The sequence below is a fragment of the Impatiens glandulifera genome, chromosome 5, assembly GCF_907164915.1.
Source record: "Impatiens glandulifera chromosome 5, dImpGla2.1, whole genome shotgun sequence".
In the NCBI taxonomy this organism is placed as follows: Eukaryota; Viridiplantae; Streptophyta; class Magnoliopsida; order Ericales; family Balsaminaceae; genus Impatiens; species Impatiens glandulifera.
This window is the reverse complement of record NC_061866.1, coordinates 17,208,702-17,228,735: the sequence shown is the minus strand read 5'-3', so window position 1 is coordinate 17,228,735 and position 20,034 is coordinate 17,208,702. Positions and strand designations below refer to the sequence as shown.

General features: G+C 31.8%; 1 protein-coding gene across 1 annotated transcript; it reads left to right on the top strand.

Moving 5' to 3' along the window:
* Positions 1-6,833: 6,833 nt before the first annotated feature.
* On the top strand, positions 6,834-8,531 carry LOC124940749 (pectinesterase QRT1-like). The gene is made up of 5 exons (XM_047481288.1): positions 6,834-7,146; positions 7,222-7,417; positions 7,508-7,711; positions 8,055-8,290; positions 8,384-8,531. Exons 1-5 carry the CDS (start codon positions 6,893-6,895, stop codon positions 8,529-8,531), a joined length of 1,038 nt encoding a protein of 345 aa, XP_047337244.1. The 5' UTR covers positions 6,834-6,892.
* Positions 8,532-20,034: the final 11,503 nt, after the last annotated feature.

Genomic DNA, 20,034 nt, shown 5'->3' with positions numbered 1-20,034 from the left:
CCCCATTCTATTGTTGTCAACGATCCTAACAAAGGTGAAAGTTAATCCAAATGAAAATGAATTTTGTTAATTGTTACAATTAACATTAATGAATTGAATGATGAAATTAACAAATGATGTTAATTGCTATTATAACTACAAAATATTTATTGTTGGATATAACTTGCATGGATAATAAAAAGGCAATCAAGGATAACAATTGGATGAATGGATGATGGATTAGTGGCCGTTGAATTAAAGAATTGATTAATGGTTTTAGAGTTTAATTTTCAACTATAAATATCCCTTCACCTTGTATTCCTTTCCACACATTATCTTATTAGTTCTCACTCTAAAATTCCAAAAGTCTTTCTTGTTCTTTATGAGTGTTCTTTATGAGTGTTCTTCGAGTTTCTTGACTCGACCATTTCTGTGTGAAACCTGGTGATTGTGATTCAGGTACTTTTGTCAAGTTCGATGTTGTAGTGGTTTTCAGTTCTAAATCTTTGTAGGTTCCGTTGTACCCTAGGAATTAGCCACCGAAGAAACTCTCCAACATAAACGGGAGATGGTAAAACTTTTTTAAGGGAACTATGATTTCAAAGGCCTTAGAGAAAATGAGAAGATTTTTCTTCATCTCATTAAATAATATATTTTATATGTTCTAATATCATTGTATTATATTCATATAATTTTTACGTATAATTGTTACGAGATAAGATTAACAACAATCTTAAAATAGTCTAAAAGATTACTTAAACACTACTTCCAATCTGAGGACGCCGATTTCCGCTAACCATCAACATAAGCCAGAAAAGTTTGATGGCTCAAACTTTAAGAAATGGAAGAAGACAAATGTTCTTTTACCTCACAACCTTGAGTCTCACATGATTCCTCACGGAGGATCCTCCCACTCCTAAGACTGATGAACTATATGTGGCTTCATCATTGGATGCAAACGTGCATCCGAAAGTTGATGTGCAAACGACTTCAACCATTGATGCTTGGCACCATTCAGATTTCTTATTTAGAAATTACGTATTGAATGGTTTGTCGAATTCATTGTACATTGTGTATAGTGAAAAGAATACTTCCATAGAACTATGGAAATCTCTTATACGTAAATACAAACCGAAGATGCGGGTGCAAAAAAGTTTATGATTTGTCGATTTTGGACTATAAAATGGTAGATTCAAGACCGGTCATTAAACAAGTTCAAGAGGTCAAAGTTATTTTACATGAAATTCATGCCGAGGACATGAATTTTGGATAAACTTTCCAAGTGGCAACTATTATTGAGAACTTACCACCATCTTGAAACGATTTCAATAACTACCTTAAGAACAAACAAAAGGAGTTGAACGTAGAAGAATCGACGATTTGTCTACGCATTGAAGATGAAAATAAAAGCGCCTCAAAGAAATACTTTAGTCAACATGTGGCTTAAACAAATGTGGTTGAGCATGGTAAAGACTAGAAGAAACACAATTCTTTTGTCAAAAACTGGAACCTTATCCTTAAAGGAGAAATTTCTAAGAAGTTCACGGTAAAGTGTTTCAATTGTAATGCCATGGGCCATAAATCTTCCGATTTCAAGAAGTAGAGAAGAGTTTGGGAGGCTAACTTAACTCAAGGATTATAAAACATGGATCTATGTGCGGTGATATCTGAGGTTAAATTGGTGGGGTCTAATCCACGAGAATGGTGGGTTAACACAGGAGCTAAAAGACATGTTTGCTCCAACAAAGAAGTATTTTCAAGCCTCGAAGAAGTAAAGAATTGTGAAAATCTCTTCATGGGGAATTCTGCCACTTTCGACATAGTAGGTGAAGGAAAAGTGATGTTAAGGTTATCTCTAAGGAAAGATTTAACTTTGACTAATGTGTTGTATGTTCCGAAGATCTAGAAAAAATTGATATTCGGATCTCTTTTAAGTAAACATGGTTTTAGAATTGTGATTGAGTCGAATAAAATTATTTTATCCAAAGGTGGAATATGTGTATGTAGAGGTTATGCTACTGATGGGCTTTTTAAACTCAATGCAATGGAAATTAAGCCAAGTATGAATGAAAAGAATAACTCTTCTATTTATTTGTTGGAGTCTTCCATTTTATGGAATGGTAGACTAGGTCATATTAATTATGATTCGATGCATCGATTAATAAAACTAAAGAGTATACCTACATTCGAAAAAATAAGAAACATAAGTGTGAAATTTGTGTTGAAGCAAAATTGATGATCATCCTTTCGAAACGTTAATAGAAGTAATAAACCACTTAATTTAATTCATACATATGTGTGTGATTTAGAAGGAACACGAACACGTGATGGAGGAAAATTCTTCATTACTTTTATTGATGATAACACAAAATACTGTTATGTGTATATTCTTAAAAGTAAAGATGAAACCATAGAGAAATTTACTCTTTTTAAAAATGAGGTTGAAAAACAACTTGGTAAAAATATCAAGATGTTAAGAAGTGATAGAGGAGGTGAATATGAATCACCTTTTGCCGAGTTATGTGCTCAACATGGTATAATCCATAAGATGATATCACCTTATTCTCCTCAAAAAAACGGTACGATTGAGAGGAAAAATTGAACATGAAAAAAAATGATGAATTCATTTCTATTAAGTTATGGATTACCATAGAACATGTGGAGAGAAACTATTTTAACGACTAATTACCTTTTAAATAAGGTTCCACGAAAGAAGCTAGATAAGAGTCCATATGAGTTGTGGCATGAAAGAAAACCATCATATGAATACTTACGAATGTGGGGTGTCTAGCTAATGTAGTCGTACTATTACCAAAAAATGTAAAAGTTGGACCAAAATGGTTGATTGTATATTTATTAGATATGCATATAACAGTAGTGCTCATTTTCTTGTGTTTAAATCAAACATTCTAGATATTCATAAGAATACGATAATAGAATCGAGAAATGCATTGTGTTTGAACATTTACTTCCATATAAATATAATGAAGAAAAATGTTCTCCTAAAAGATTTATTGAACTAGATGAACAAGAAAATGAGAATGAAGTTGATGTCGAACTTAGATGAAGTAAACGAGCTAGAACAGAAAAATAATTTGGTCTAGATTTTATTACTTTCATGATTAAAAGTGAACCTCGGACGTATAATGAGTCAATTACCTCGTCTAAAGGACCTCAATGGAAAAAGAAAATTAATAGTGAGAGAGAATCTATCTTGCAAAATCATACATGGGAACTAATGGATATGCCTCCGGGAAATAAACCACTAGGTTGCCAATGAATTTTCAAAAGGAAAATGAAATCTAATGGATCAATTGATAAATATAAGGCAAGATGGAGGTAAAGGATACCGCCAATGAGAAGGTCTTGATTATTTTGATACATATTCTCTGGTACGAGAATAACTTCTATTCGATTGATTCTTGAGATTATTTCTTTATGCAATCTAGAAGTTCATCAAATGGACATAAAAATAGCTTTCTTAAATGGGTTTTCTTCTCAAGGGAAAGAAAATAAAGTTTGTAAATTGGTTAATTCTTTGTATGGCTTAAAAAAAGCTCATAAACAATGACATGAGAAATTTAATCATCTTATGATCTCAAGTGGATTTAATATCAATAAATATGATAAATGATATTAAAGACACAAAAATTGATTACGTTATTTTATGTCTTTATGTAGATGATATACTTATCATTGGAAGTAATGATAAAATGGTTAAATCCACTAAAAATATGTTAAATTCAAAATTTGACATGAAGATAAGGGATTGGCTGATGTGATTCTTAGAATCAAAGTGATTAGAACATCGAAAGACATAGTTCTAAGTCAATCACATTATGTGGATAAAATCCTTGAAAATTTTAACAAGGATCGTTCTGCATTGGCTAAGACTTCGATAGATACGAGACAACTTTTATCTAAAAATCGTGAAGAGAGTGTTTCTCAATTAGAATATTCTCGAATAATTGAGAGTATAATGTACAATACCAAACATAGCATATGCAGTAAACAAACTAAGTCGATACACGAGTAATCCAGGTAATAAACATTGGAAAGTCATTGTACGATTACTTAGGTATTTAAGAAATACTCGTGATTATGGTATGTACTACATGAGAGATCTGTTGTTATCGAAGGGTACATTGATGCTAAATGAATTTTGGATATGAAAGACTGAAAGTCAGTAAATGGATATGTATTTACACTTGGAGGTGCAACAATATCTTGGAAATCTTCTAAACAAACTATTATTGTTAGATTCACGATAAAATCTGAATTTATAGCTCTTATAAAGTGTGCTAAAGATGATGAATGGCTACGTCTATTCTTAGAAGATATTCCAATGGTTTAAGCCCGTACCAACAATTTATATTGATTGTGATAGTCAATCTGTGATCAGACGAGCTAAGAGTCATATGTATAATGGTAAGTCTAGACATATCCGTCGTAGATATAATACCATTAGAAAATTACTTTCTACTGGATTATCTCAATTGATTACATAAAATCAAAAGATAATATTACGGATCCGCTAACCAAAAGGTTAAACAGATAGTTGGTGTTAAAGTCCTCATAAATAATGTGACTTAAGCCTACAATAAGTTAGTATGAAGGGAAACCCAACATATGATGATTGGAAATCCCCAAAACTAGGTTCAATGGGACAACCTAATTGTACTAAACTTGGTAGATTGATATATGTGAAAAATCCTACGATAAAATAACATTTTGAGAAAGGATAAGCACATAGGATTTTAATGATTATTTGTGAACAAAGAGATCACCTATGTGAGAGAGAAGTGGGGTCGCTTTGAAAGAATTACACGGCTCAATTCTAGACCCTCTCACTAAATCACGCGAGTGCTCATGGACAAAACAAACACAGTCATGAGAACTTACATGTATCAAGAATAATTCTATGTAAAAGTGTGTAATCATTTACACAAAAGACAAAATAGTTCAAGAACATCGAGTCTACTAATCGGCTAGTAAAGATATATATTTTCATAAGGGAATGGTCAAAGGGTTACACTACCTATCTTATGTAAGATTCAACTGTTGAATCTTTCACCGGGTTAATCTTTCAATTTCCTTTAATGTGGGGGAATATTGTAATTAAACTAATTCCATTATTTAAATGGAAATGATATTTGGGCAAATAAAATTCAAACGAAATTTAAATGTGATTTAATTATGAAGTTTAATCCAAATGAAATTCACATCAAATTCAAACGTGAATTAATGTGAAATTAATGTGAAATTAATTCAAATGAAATTCACACCAAATTCAATTGTGAATTAAGGTTAAAAATTAATCCAAATAAAATTCACATCAAATTCATTGTGAATTAAGGTGAAATTTAATTCAAATGATAATAAATTTTGTTAATTTGTTACAATTAACATGAATTGAATGAGGCAATTAACGAATTATGTTAATTTTTGTAACTACAAAATATTTATTGTTGGATATAAAGGATGATGAAAAGACATGCAAGGATAACCATTAGACATATGAATGATGGAATATTGTCCGTTGAATTAAAAATTTGATTAATGTTTAGAGTTTAATTTTTAACTATAAATATCCTTTCACCTTATATTCCTCTGCACACATTATTTATCACTTCCCACCCTAGAATTCCAAAAGTCTTTATTATTCTTTGTGAGTGTTCTTCGAGTTTCTTGACTCGATCATTTCTATGTGAAACCCGATGATTGTAATTCAGGTACTCTTGTCTAGTTCGTTGTTGTAGTGGTGATTTTTGTGCTAAATCATTGCACGTTCCGTTGTACCTTGGGAAGCAGTCACTCACGAAACTCTCTAGCACAAACGGGAGACGGTGAAACTATTTTAAAGGAGCTGTGATTTCACAGGTCTTGGAACAAACGAGAAAATTTTTCTTCATTTCATTAAATAATATATTGTATCTGTTCTATTATCATTGTATTGTATTCATTTAAATTTTACGTCTAATTGTTACGAGATAAGATTACAACATAAATAATATATATTTGCCTCCTAAGACGCTATTATACATTAAGACAAAAGTAATTTAAGAGTTATCAATTGTGCTCGGATTGTATATATAAAATCAATATATACAATTGACAATGAATACCTAATGTATATATACAGAACTAATGAATTAAAGAAAAAGAAAATAGAATGAATATTTACAACCAACTCTAATTAAAAGTGGCTCGTACAAGGGAATATTATTTTTATATTCAACTCATTGTTTTTACAAACTTCTTGTTTGTAACTGGGATGACTCTTATTGATAGAGCTCTAGTCATCTAGTACTCATATGCAACTATTGCCACACACACACACACAGATATTTAATTACGTGTGTAAGAAGCTCTTGAACTTGTATAACTACTCCTCAACAAACAACCTTTTCTCTCACAAAACAAAAATATCTTAAATAATTCCACACATTTTCTCACACAAAACAAAAATATCTTAAATAATCCCACACCCAAAGCATCTCTCCCCATAATTAATCATCTTCCCCATACTCAATTCTCCTCACACGCCTCTCACATACAAAACAATGTTTTATTTCTTTTCTAATCTTGATACAAAACAAGAAGATGACCATTTTAACTAATCCCACTTTAATGGAAGAGATATTTAACTACTTATAAATATCTATCTATCCATCTCTCCATATATATCTATCTATATCTATATATATATATATGTTTGTCTATCCAAAATAAAATATACCCAGTACCCATAAACACTTCAAAATATTTATTTCCATTACTTACTTCCTCTCCCCATTTCAAAACTTTAATTATTGATCTTGATAAAGATTAGTAAATCATAATGGATTTGCCAGGCTTGTTGGTTTGGTTTCTGGGGTTTATAGTAGTAGTGATTTGTGGTGGTTTTGGTGAAATGGGTTGTGCTGGAAATGGACAACAACTTCAAATGGGTTTTATCAGTTGGGATGATATGAAGGTTTTTGATACGAGCAATGAGAGATCCGAGTTGAAAGAGAATAGGAGTTATCGGAGTAGTAGTATTAGTCGAGTCATTGTGGTTGATAAAACTGGCAGAGGTGATTCTCTCACTGTTCAAGGTGCCATAGACATGGTTCCTCATAACAATTCCCAGAGAATCAAAATTCACATTCTTCCCGGGATTTACAGGTTCGATCAGTTTAATTAATATTAATCAAATTTGATTATTTATATATATTAATTATCTTTTTTACTTACATGCAGAGAAAAAGTATATATCCCAGCCTCCAAACCATTGATTTCATTAATTGGATATGAGAATCGATCATCAGAGACAATTATCACATGGAACAACAAAGCTTCAGATAAAGACATGAATGGGGTTGTACTGGGAACTTACAAATCAGCAACAGTTACCATAGAATCTGATTATTTCTGTGCAACCGCCATTACTTTTGAGGTAGATATATAAATTTTAGCATAATGAAGAAGATGGGTGTATTTATCTTTATCAAAAACAATGGATTTTAATTTTGACATGTACTTGCAGAATTCTGTAGTTGCCATTCCAGGAGGTGACGGAATGCAAGCGGTGGCGTTGAGAATAGATGGAAATATGGCCATGTTTTATAGGGTTAGAGTTTTGGGTACTCAAGATACCCTACTTGATTATACTGGCTCTCATTATTTTTACCAAAGTTACATTCAAGGTGCGGTTGATTTCATTTTTGGTCGAGCAAGATCACTTTACCAGGTACCACCAACCTCTTATCAACATATAATTATAATCAATTATCAAATATAATAACATTTATATTTTGTACCCGAAATTGAATGAGACCAAATAATAAAAGAAATCCTTAAAGTAGAAGGGTGGGGATAATAAGTCCATTCTCAACCAACTGCGTTCCATTATCCACCTAGGACGGAGTGTCAGACTAAGACTAAGTGTCAACTTAATGTTTTTTTAAAAATAAATCATATGTTGTTTTAAAATGTTTTTTTTTTTTAATATTTGAACCCTTTTTCACCATATTTTTGCCAAGTTAGTGACTTATATTGTACGGTGTTTTTGTTATTTTTCTTTGTACCACTAGGATTGCATTCTTCGATCAACTGCCAAGAGATTTGGGGCCATCGCAGCCCATCACAGAGACTCGCCAGCTGAGGACACGGGTTTCTCCTTTGTGAACTGCAAGATCTATGGGACTGGAACAATCCTCTTGGGAAGAGCTTGGGGAAACTATTCAAGAACAATATTTTCATACTGTGAAATAGACAACAACATAAGCCCATCCGGTTGGAGTGATTGGAACGACCCATCAAGACAAAAGTACAAAACCAAATCTATCTTGCAAATATATGTAGTTTCTTTCGATCGGTTAGATAACATGTGGTTTATTAATTTACTATCATTTGTTTACAGGACTGTAGTGTTTGGGGAGTACAAGTGCAAGGGCAAAGGAGCAGATAGGAAGAAACGGGTGTCGTGGTCGCGCTCTTTCAGCGACAAGGAAGCAACGCCCTTTCTCGATACCAAGTTCATAGGTGGTGATAAATGGCTGAGATTGTAACAAGATTATTGTTTTTTTGCTTCCTTCTCAGTTGGATCTTGCATATAATTTTTATAATCAATCATTAATTAGTAGATAATATGGGACTGCTTCTTGCTGAGGATTAGTTAATTATTCATCACACATCCAAATCAATCTACTTGTATTATAAAAAAGCAGACTTCTGCAATATTCTACATAAGTTTAACAAAGTATGTGTTGGAACTTGGATAATATTTTATTATTATATCAAAACCAAATAATTAATTGTTTTGCTATTTGATAATTTTTTGGTACTATAATTATAGAGGATACATATTTTTGCTCTTCTAAAAATATATATTCATTAGTCTATTAACATGAGTTGTTTTTGGATTAATAGTCAACTAAGAGCTGAGAAAGGAAGTAAACCTATAAAGATGGCAAACCAGTATACAGCTGGAGTAGAAGCAATATTGTAGGGTTAACGGTCAAACACCATAATTAAATAATAAAGTAGATTATAACCCTCAAATAAAATGTTATATAAAAGTGCTCACATGCAGGGAGGACATAAAATTTTGAACTGGGGTGGTCTTTCACTTAAAATAATAACGAGAAAATTTTGAAAAAAACAAGTATATAAAAGTAAAATTTTACCATTTTTTAAATAATTAGATAAAAAAACAACGAATTATATTTATTTTTTTAAGAGATTAAGGGTAATGTCATATTTTTACCGTAAAAAAAAAAAAAATATTCGGAGTGCGCTTGAACCCACCCAAACCCCTACATAGATTCGTCCCTACTCACATGACCATCTTCAAATAAAAAATTTAAGGATTAAAAACAGTTGTTGTTTGAGCCAATACTAACCTGAAAATAACCAGTTAATATATATTTATAAGTGTTAATTACCAACTTTTTTATAATTATCTTTTCAATTTCTTTAACTTAACAAATTTAATCTTTTGAATAATTATGAATTATTAAATATATATTTATTTAATTAAATAAATTATCAAATTATAAAAACTTTAAAAAGTTTTTAAATTTAACATAAAATATATTGCAATGCAAATTAATTTTATTTTATTATTATTTTAACTAATTATGAAATATATTGATATAATTAACCAATAATTCGATCACTTTTATCAGATATATTATACTTTTAAATTTGACATTGTAATTTAAAAAATTCCATATATTTGTTATAATTTGATATGTAATTTAATTAAATAAACATATATTAGATAAATTATATATATCTAAATTTGTTAAGTTAAAAGAAAATGAAGAGATAAATGCCATCTGAATTTAAAACAGTTGTTATTGATCACTATATACTAACTAAAATTATTTTACATATTTACTTAATTAAACAATATATCACATTATAGCAAGTATATAATGTTTTTAAATTTGAAATTATAATATATTATAAAAAAAATGATATTTTATAATTTAAATTTATATATCTCACAATTAATTAAAATTAAATTTTTAATCTTGATATATATTATAATTTAACTTTAGACATTCATATATACCTCTTATAATTTAATATATTATTTGAATTAATAAACTTATTAATATTAATCATCGATTATTAATAAATTAATTAAGTTAAAAAATTTAAAATTAATTTAGACACTCAATTTTCAAACTCTGAATTTATAATTTTAAAATAATTTTGAACCAAAAATTAATTTACACACTCAATTTTCACACTAAATTAAGATAATATAATTAATTTAAAAATAACATCTCACACCCATATTTCATCTCCCATTTATAATATATTCTATAAAAATTTATTTTGATTAATTAGACAATATTAAAATAAAATAATTAATCTGATTCCATGTTAATTAAAATTCAGGCTAGTTTTAAATAAAATAAAAATATTACAATAATAATATTAATGGGGTAATAATAAATAAATAAAAGGGATAGAAATAACGATGTGTATTGATGTTATTTTATTTTTATTGTAGGAATTAAAAAAATATCACCAAGAAAGTCATCAAAAAGTCGTTGGCGACTGATGTTAGCGGTAGAGCCTAGGCGTAGGCTCGACAAGGTCAAGTGGATGCGTGCGCGTGTGTCTAGGTGCAAGATAATTGCAGGACAATAGTGCCATGGTCCAGACGCGGTCTAAGGTCTCGGATCTAGGTCTAAGTTCGTGGGTTCAGGTGCAACTGGGTTCAAGTCCAGTGCAATGGGTTCAGGTCCATGGCTTGGGTTCAGGGGTCATGGTCTAGTTTTGATGGTTTGGTTCAATGCAAGGGTCGAGGCTCAATGGGTCGTGGTTCGATGCTTTGTGGTTTAGATGCATCTAGGGGTCTAATGTTAAAAGGTTTAGTGATTCGTGGCTAAAAAGATCTAATTTAAACACACGATAAAAGAAGATATAAAGATAAGTGGTAAAGAATAATAAAAAACACAAGATATAACGATGTTCGACCAACAATGCCTACATCCTCGAGGAGCCGTCCATTCTATTGATTTTCCATCGAATAATGGTCCAAGTAACCATAGGTTACAATGTTTCTATTTATAGGAGTACATTAAAAGTAAAAAATACTAAACGACTACTCCTAAGCCCAATAAAGGCTTAAGGCTCATTACAATATATAAACTCTAATAAATATGAGCCCAAAACCCAACAATCTGCACCTTGGACGAATACCGCGTTTATTGAGATCTGATGAATAAATTACAAATTCAACAATCTTCACCTTGACGGATTTCACGTCCCTTAGGAAATACACGAGCCGTATCAATCAATCTCCACTTTGACAAAAGTCAAGCCATCATAAAATAAGTGGGTTCAACACTTCAATCTTCACCTTTGCTCGAGCCATTCATGAGATAACTTTTTGTACATCCACTTCCACTCAAGAGACCTTAGAAGAATACTAATCTCCTCCATCATTTATATCGCATCATAAAAAATTTATGAGTCACACATCAATCTTCACTGCTCGAGTCATTCACGAGACAAATCATTATGCCTCGACTTCCGCTCAAAAGCCCTTAGAAGATAACATCATAGAGTTTATAAAACCACATAAATTTGGGTAACCACGTTATTTCAACAACGAGAGACATTCAACAACTCTTTCCAATCTTTTTTCATACCCATTGACATAGGTGGAAACTAGAATTAACAATTCTTTATTATGTCAAAATAGTCTTTACCTTTGTTTTCCACAAACTGAGTGTCTTATTTTTCAAGTCCAAAAATCGACTGAAACCAAAATACCGATTAAACCCAAGACAAAATTTCTTCGTCTACTTTTTCAAAATCAAATATCTATAAAAAACTAAGAACACCCAAAACGAACTTACATCATCTACTTCCTCAAAATAAGATATCGATCGAAAGCGAGAAGACCCAAGACAAAATTTATCATCTACTTCATAACAAATAAATTAGGTTATCACGATATCTCTTTTCTCAAGCTCAAAATCTGACAAAGTATTTATCACCCATATTTCCTTGAACGTTGCATACTCAACCTACTTGAACCTCAAACTTCTCCTTGAACAAATTAACTTGCAATATACTAGTTTTTTGAATCCAAAAACAACTAGCAATTGAAGAATATTATTTCAAGATTTAGAATCCCTCTTCAATTGTCTTCTCCAATGTTTCAAATGATCATCTATAATTTCTCGAAATCGCAAATATCATTCCATTTGAATTGACCGAACCTCTCATATAGCCCCCTTTTCATGACTAAGAATCTCATTCAAGGTCTCAATGCTCTCCTCACCACAATGCATAGAGAATTAAGATAGAACAAAATAAGTAAAAAAATCATCACATTCGAATTAATTGAGTCTCCCATCTATCCCCTTTTTCATGACTAGGAATCTCACACAAGGTTTCATTTATCTTCTCACATTAGAAGATAATGCAATGATTTCTTCTTGGTTCGTTTGAGAGTTGCTCTCAAGATTTCTCCACATCAACTTATAAGTGTCTTTCACTAGTATTCCCCTTCTTGGTCTTTTATTCATATTGTGTGTTAACTGTAATTTTGTCAATCCTTAATCACCTGCGAACACAATGCAATATTACAATTTGGCTCAAACGATTGCTCTATCAACATGTCGACAATGTTATCATCGGTAAACACCTTTTTAATAACAACTTTCCATACTCGATCATGTTTTTTTAAAGTGTAAAGCACATAATCTCCCAACCGTCTTCATCTTGATTAGCTCTTCTAATATATTTCTTCAAAAAAATATAAAAGGTAATAACCAAAAAAGATACAAATTTTTTGGTCCCAAACAAGTCAAATAAAACTCAAACTAGGCGAAAACTTTAAGCTCCCATAAAAATAAAATTTCAAAACGTACAAACCTTGATCCGACTGTTGAAAATGTAGAGGAATGAGTAACCAACCTCTCGAAAAAACATCAGCTCAATCAGACTCCGTTTGATTCTCGGATCATCAGTTTGATGAATTATGCGCGACTATAGAAAAAAATTTGATACTAGATTTTCTCTCTACCTCTCTTTTATTTTTGACTTCTTCAATAACCTTTTCCAAAGAAAATCTCTCCAAACCCATTTTATGCGATTTTTTTTTTCAATTCATATGCCAAGACAACAATCGGTTATTGTAAGCATGCAAATTTGACTTACCCTATTTTCAAATAATAATATTATTTTTAATAATTTTAAAATAACAATTTGAATTTTTATATTCAAAATAACTTAAAGAAGGAAATAAAACCTAATTAAGGAAATATTCCAAAATTTAAAAAATAATTTGAGGATAAAATAATGTATTTATTTTACCCAAAATAGACCAAAGAAAAGGTTAAAAATATTTAATTTTAATTTAATCATGAATTATGTTTAATTTATGACTTAAATTAATTAAATAAAAAACTCCAAAATTCCCAATAATACAAAAAATTAATAAATTATGATCATATTTGTTATTATGATTCCATAAATATGTTTTGTGAAATTTTTGGTGAAGAAATGAATTTAAAAGGGATTAAAAACCGAATTTTAATAACCTTTTAATTAAAAATAAAATTATATAATCTTGTGTAGCACAAATTTTGTTAAATCTTTGCATCAAGAATCTGGAACATTACATGAGCGCACAGATTTCATCCAACAGTCTAGACGTTCCCACACAGTCGAATGTAGAGGAGCCACGTGCGTGCTCCCGCATCGGATAAACTAATAGGACTAACTAACCCCGTTAGTCAAGCCGTTGACTGCCAACGGAACGCAGAATGTCGTTAGCATAAATGACGTCGTTTCAAGCGTATTTTTCGATGGCAAACTGCGCTTGCCGGAATCTCCTCGCCGACGTGATTCTTCCAGAAGCTCTAGCTTCCTGCATAGGTGATCAAATCCCTTGATTTTTTCGGCCACGTGCTCCTCTCATTAGCGTCTACGATAATCCTATATCTAGAAGCCTTATCCTTCCATGGATAAGGTTGCCAGCTGCCGAATATTATTTTTGGGATAAGCTCGCCGGAGGGTAAAATCGTCTCAAATTACCCCTCCTCAATCGACCTTCCCTACTATAAATACTCTCCCATGGTCTGTAGACCAAATCATCAAATAATAACCCATTAATCTCTGGATTTCACCCCCTGAATCCAAGCTTTGAAGATTCCGGCGAACTGGTTTTTATCAAAATCAGTTCCGACAATCCAAGCTTTAATCTAGGCTCTTGAATAATTTCCAACACACCCCATGAGTGTTCTCCTACTATTGGTATGCATCCATATCGTTTGTATCACGATTTATGATTGAAAATTTTGATATTTTTCAAATTTTATTGTTTAATCAGTTTGATCGTGTTCTTATGCTTGATTATATGATTTCTTTATTGAGAATCATTATATATATATATATATATATATATCATGTATGAACTTTCTGTTTAAATCGAATCGATCAAATCAACCTGAATCAAAAGTTTTGAAAATCAAAGCTTGAAAACTGGTTTTTTAAAATATTTGTTCTCTTGGTTTAAATATGGATTTTTTTATCCAAATAGTTGCAATACATGTTTGTTAACATATTTTCATGATTTTCAAGCAACTTTAATCATGTTTTGATCATGCTTGATCAAACTGGTATTTTAAAAATAAAGCGTGAAAATTGGATTTTTGAAATTATGTGTTCTTGCTTTTAATCCGGATTTTTTTGATCCAATTAGTTGTTATACATGTTTGTTAACATGTTATGATGAATTCTAAGCAATTGTTTTATCACTTTAATAATGTTTTATCAAATCTTGTTTTCAAAAAATTTTGGATTTTAATTCAATCGTCAAAAACTGTTTTAATGATCCTATGATGTTCTTGTTTTGGTTTAGATTAACAATATTCATCATTTCAAAGCTAATGAAACAAAAATCAGGCCTTGAAATGACCTAATTTAATAGATCCCAAAATTTAACCTAGAAATAGTGTTTTAAAATGTATCCTTGTAAATGCTTCAAAATCGTGATTTATGTTAGGGCTTTTGTTCTTCACGATCATATAAAATTATTGTTGCTTACAGATCGAGATTTATTGATCCCAATCAAAATTTATGGACTTCTGAAAATTTTGACCAATATAAGAACACTCGGTCTTAAGGTTTTAGCTAAGAACCGAGAAAACTAACCTTTAGTTCGAAATTAAGACCGAGAAAACGAACCCTAGTTCAAAACTCAGGACCGAGAAAATGCACCAATGATTGAGGATCCCAGGACCTAATTTATTGACCCAGGACCGGTGTTCTTCAGCTAGGACCGAGGACCACGACCGGTATTTTTTAATAGGACCAAGGACTAGGACCGAGCTTTCTAACCCTAGAATCGAGGACTAGGACTGAGCTTTCTAACCTTAGGACCGAGGATTAGGAACGATAAACTTAATCCTAGGACCAAACTTTCACATAGTCTAGGATCGATAAACTTAACCCTAGGACCAAACTTTTACATACTCTAGGACCAATAAACTAAATCCTAGGACTAAGCCCTCACTCAGCCTATGACTGGTAAACCTAACCCTAGGACCGGCAAACATAACCTTAACCTTAGACCTAAGATCGATAGTTACATAACCCTAGGACCAAGTACCTAGACCAATAGGTACTTGACCTGGGACCGAGCCTCCCTAGTCTTTGAGCGAGCCTCCCGATCCCAGTAGCAATCTCTCTAGTCCCTTTACCTATGCGATCGAGCCATGGTCTGAACCACACCAGTCTTAACCGAGCCCGACCGATCCTAAATCAGAAAAACTAAACCTAGACCCTAGGACTTCAGTCCAAGACCTGTTTGGTTCCTCTTTTCAAAATCCAAAATTATTTTTATAATTTTGGAACCCGAACCCATTTTAAATAATCCTGAATGGTCAGAAAATGACATTTTTTTTTATATTTTTGGAAATTTTCCTAAACAAATATTTTGGATAAGGACCCATTTGGAATTTATTTTTAAATTATAACATTCTCCTTTGATATTTTTAGCTTTTATTAAATCTGAAGCTCAACGCAACAAGTACACATCCCTTTTAAATAATTTTGTATAATTATTTAAAGCCTATCCTTACATAGGACCCCTAGACTCTTAATTAAAGATAAGTAATGTTATAATTAGATTTATAAAAGCCTAGACATTTTTTATTTTAGAAGAATTTTGAAAACCGTATTTAGTCGGGCGCAGAGGACATAGTGCGAAGGCCCTTTCTCGAGCGTAAACAAACAACGAACCACCCATTTTTAGAAACACTAGTATAAATACGTTTGTACATGTATCATTTTATTGATTTTCATAAAATCTTTTGGCGACTCTAATTTTCAAATAAATAATATTTAAATTGATTATGTTTAATTAATTTAAATCGGGTCTAGGTTAAATTGTTATTTAGCCTCTTAGATTATTTAAAATTTGAACAAATAATTAATTATTTATACATAATTAATTTCTTGCTTCTCTAGGTATTTTCAAAATCTTTTAAAAACTAAATGTTTCATTTTAAAAAATGTATGGCAAACAAACTAATGTTAAAATGCATCGAACCTCTAGACTCCTCGCGGTAGTCCCTCCATATCGCCATGTGTCTCTTGACACGTGTTAAGCTATGGAACATGACATAAACTGTGGGGGTTGCACAAAATTATAAAACCTCCAACTAATTTTCTACAAGCATGAAGATGTATCGTTTGTTCTCCACATTCTTCTAACCAAATCCTCCATAGAAAGAATCTAACAAACCATGTATATAATTAGAGCACCCTCAACTCATATCTTAGAAATTATCATTCTTGGTAGAACCCTTGAGGCATCAACACCCACTTGACAATTTCGCACCAGCACTTACCAGATACTGACAAACAAACCAACTCACAAGGTTTGTTGCAAATCAAAATTCAGCCCTTATACACACATATCAAAACCACACTCTCGCAAATAAACATTAAAGTCGTCCACTTTAATGAGAAAACCCTTTATATGTTGCATCAACCGTCTTCCACAATCTGCAACATTGAATAAGCACTCCACTTTTTTTTTCAACTCTAATTTTCAATCTCCATATTAACGAATATTAAATCTCTTAGAAGATAAATCACAAATCTATATATTTGAGAAATTCATGTCAAACAAGCCTCAATACAAATTCAAGATCAAAGCAAACAAAGCTTTAAGAACTTTATTAAAATCAAACAAGGTTTTACTTGTGAAAATTGAAAGTAAATAGTCCTTCAACCTATTTTGTGAAATCAAACGAGACTTAAAGAATAAATGTTAGTTGAAAAAAGTCTTAGTTCATAATTATATTATATTATATCATAATATATATTATATTATATCATATATATATATATATATGAAGATATATAATTTTTTTCCCTTTTTATATTTTAATAGACCATATGTCCCAAATTAAAATAAGTCAAAATAATATATCTTATCTTCTTCATTCTGGTGTCGATGCCTACACGACGAATTTTCGCCACATGCACCCATTGACTCCTTCGAGTAGAACAAAAGACTCATTGTCTTCTTCTCTCTTCTTCTCAAGACATCGTCACCCAAAATTAAGAAATATTTTAACGATCATTAACATCTCCTTAGTAATTAAATATTCCGACTCAAATCTTCACAACGACTAATTATTCTAGAACCAATATTGTTTTCTCAAACAACCAACAATCTTCAACAAAAGCACAAATATCCAACAATTTCTTCAATGGTGGTTAGGGTTTCTATCATAATTTTGTAAATATATTAGGATAAATATTCTCAAAACATACTCTGATACCACTTGTTGAGAATAGATCTAATTTAAACACACGGTAAAAGAAGATATAATAATAAAGTGGTAAAGTGGTACCGTGTAAGCTATGTCAAATTCGGATAACATCATCATCCATTTGGCTAGCCTTGGTGACAGAAGAGTTCATTGGAACAAAAATTGGACCAGGTCCAATCTTGTTACCAATTTTATGGTGTGGACTTTCATGTAGTGTCTCAACCTTTTGGTGACCCATGCCAAGACCCAACAAATTTTGTCAACTAGAGTATAATTAAGTTCACACCTAGTCATCCTCTATTGATGTAGTACACAATTGTTTCGATTTTATCCTCATTTTCTTGAACCAACAGGCTTCCCATGGTTGTGTCTGTTACAATAAGGTATATGATGAGTATAATGTCGGCTTTGGGAGGCATGAGTATAGGAGGGGATTTTAAGTAATCCTTGATTCTATCAAATACTTGTTGGAAATCTTCACCCAATACAAACTTTTGTTTTATCTTCAACAACTAAAAAAGCGGATCGCATGTCATAATAAGCGTGCTTATGAATCAACTAATGTATTGAATTTTACCGAAAAATCCTCGAACCTCTCTTTCATTTCGAGGGAACAGGATAACCGTGATTGCTTTTATCTTAGAGGGATCAAATTCGATTCCCCTCTATGTGATTAAGAAGCCGAGCATTTTACAAGTTGTGACTCCGAAAGTACATTTCTTCGGGTTGAGTCGTAGCTGAATTTTCCTAATTCGTTGCTGGAATTTCCCGAGGTTTTGGACATGTCCTTCTCAATCCTTAGATTTGACAATTATATCGTTGACATATACTTCCACTTCTTTGTAGATCATTTCATGAAGGATCATGGTGACTTCCCTTTGATAGGTGTCTCCCGCGTTCTTAAGACTAAAAGGCATGACCCTAAAACAAAGAGTTCCTACTTTTATTGTAAATGTGGTGTTTTCCTTATCTTGCGAGACCATCAGGATTTGGTTGTATTGTGATATCCGTCCATAAATGATAATAATTCATGACCGACGGCATGATCGACCAATATGTCGATGTGTGGTAGCGAGAAGTGATCTTTAGGGCTGACCTTGTTTAGATTCGATAATCTACACACACATATATTTTTTCATCTTTCTTTAGGATGGGTACTACATTGACTATCCAGGTAGGATATTTCACTACCTCAAGAAATTCGACTTCGATTTGTATTTGGACTTCCTCTTAGATTTTATTCACAACTTCCCCTTTCATTCGTCTAAGCTTTTACTTTCCTGGATTAACGTCAAGATATAGAGAAATGTGATACCATGTGATCTTTGGATCAATGCCTAAAATGTCCTTTTATGACCAGACAAAGACATATTTGTTGGATTTCAATAGCTTAACAATTTCCAAACGTTCTTGGGGGTTTAAACTTTGGATGATGAGTACGATCTGAGGATCGTCAGCCGTATTTAAATTGATGTCGATTATCTTTTCTATTGAGGAGACAGTTTCTTCCTAATTTCTAAGAAGTATTTGATTTTCGAAGTTTAAGTTAGAGTAAAAACAAATATCATTTTTCCTCATATATTGAGGAGTTTATTACATGTAAGAGAAGATGATCTAACAAGATCATTATTCTTAGGCTTCTTACAATGTACAATATTTAACATCTATCTACACATGAGAGGAGAAAGATTTCTACTTTCATCGATCACAGTATCAACGGATGAAAGGGATTCTGTTTCTTGAGAACTAAGAGGGCTAGATTCTAGAGTTGGATCAGTTGTCATGGAAATCCGAGCCAAATTTTCTAAGGAGTCGCACCAATAGTTTTTACTTTTCCTAATCTCACAAATAGAAGAGTTAGGGTTATGAGGACAATCTAAAAAGATTTTGAGACCGATTAAACGTCTCTATAAATCTAGTTTAGTAAAGGTTTTGGGAAACTCAAAGCATAAGATGCATTATCCCTCACGAATGAACTATCCATTTAAGGGAGGTGGAACAACTATGTGTCTTTTGGATATCCTTTCATTGAGAACTTCTTCGAATCATGTAAGAATGTATCCTAGACCGTGTCGATCCATGTTACAACATTGTTACGAAAATGATGTCATGCCTTTAGCGTTTGGGCCTAAACCCATGCTAGGGAAATATCCCATTTGACGCATCATTTTAATGGAGGAGAGACTAAACAAACTAAATTCGGGGAGTTTGGATGAGTCTTTATCTTCTGAGTGGATTGGACATATCT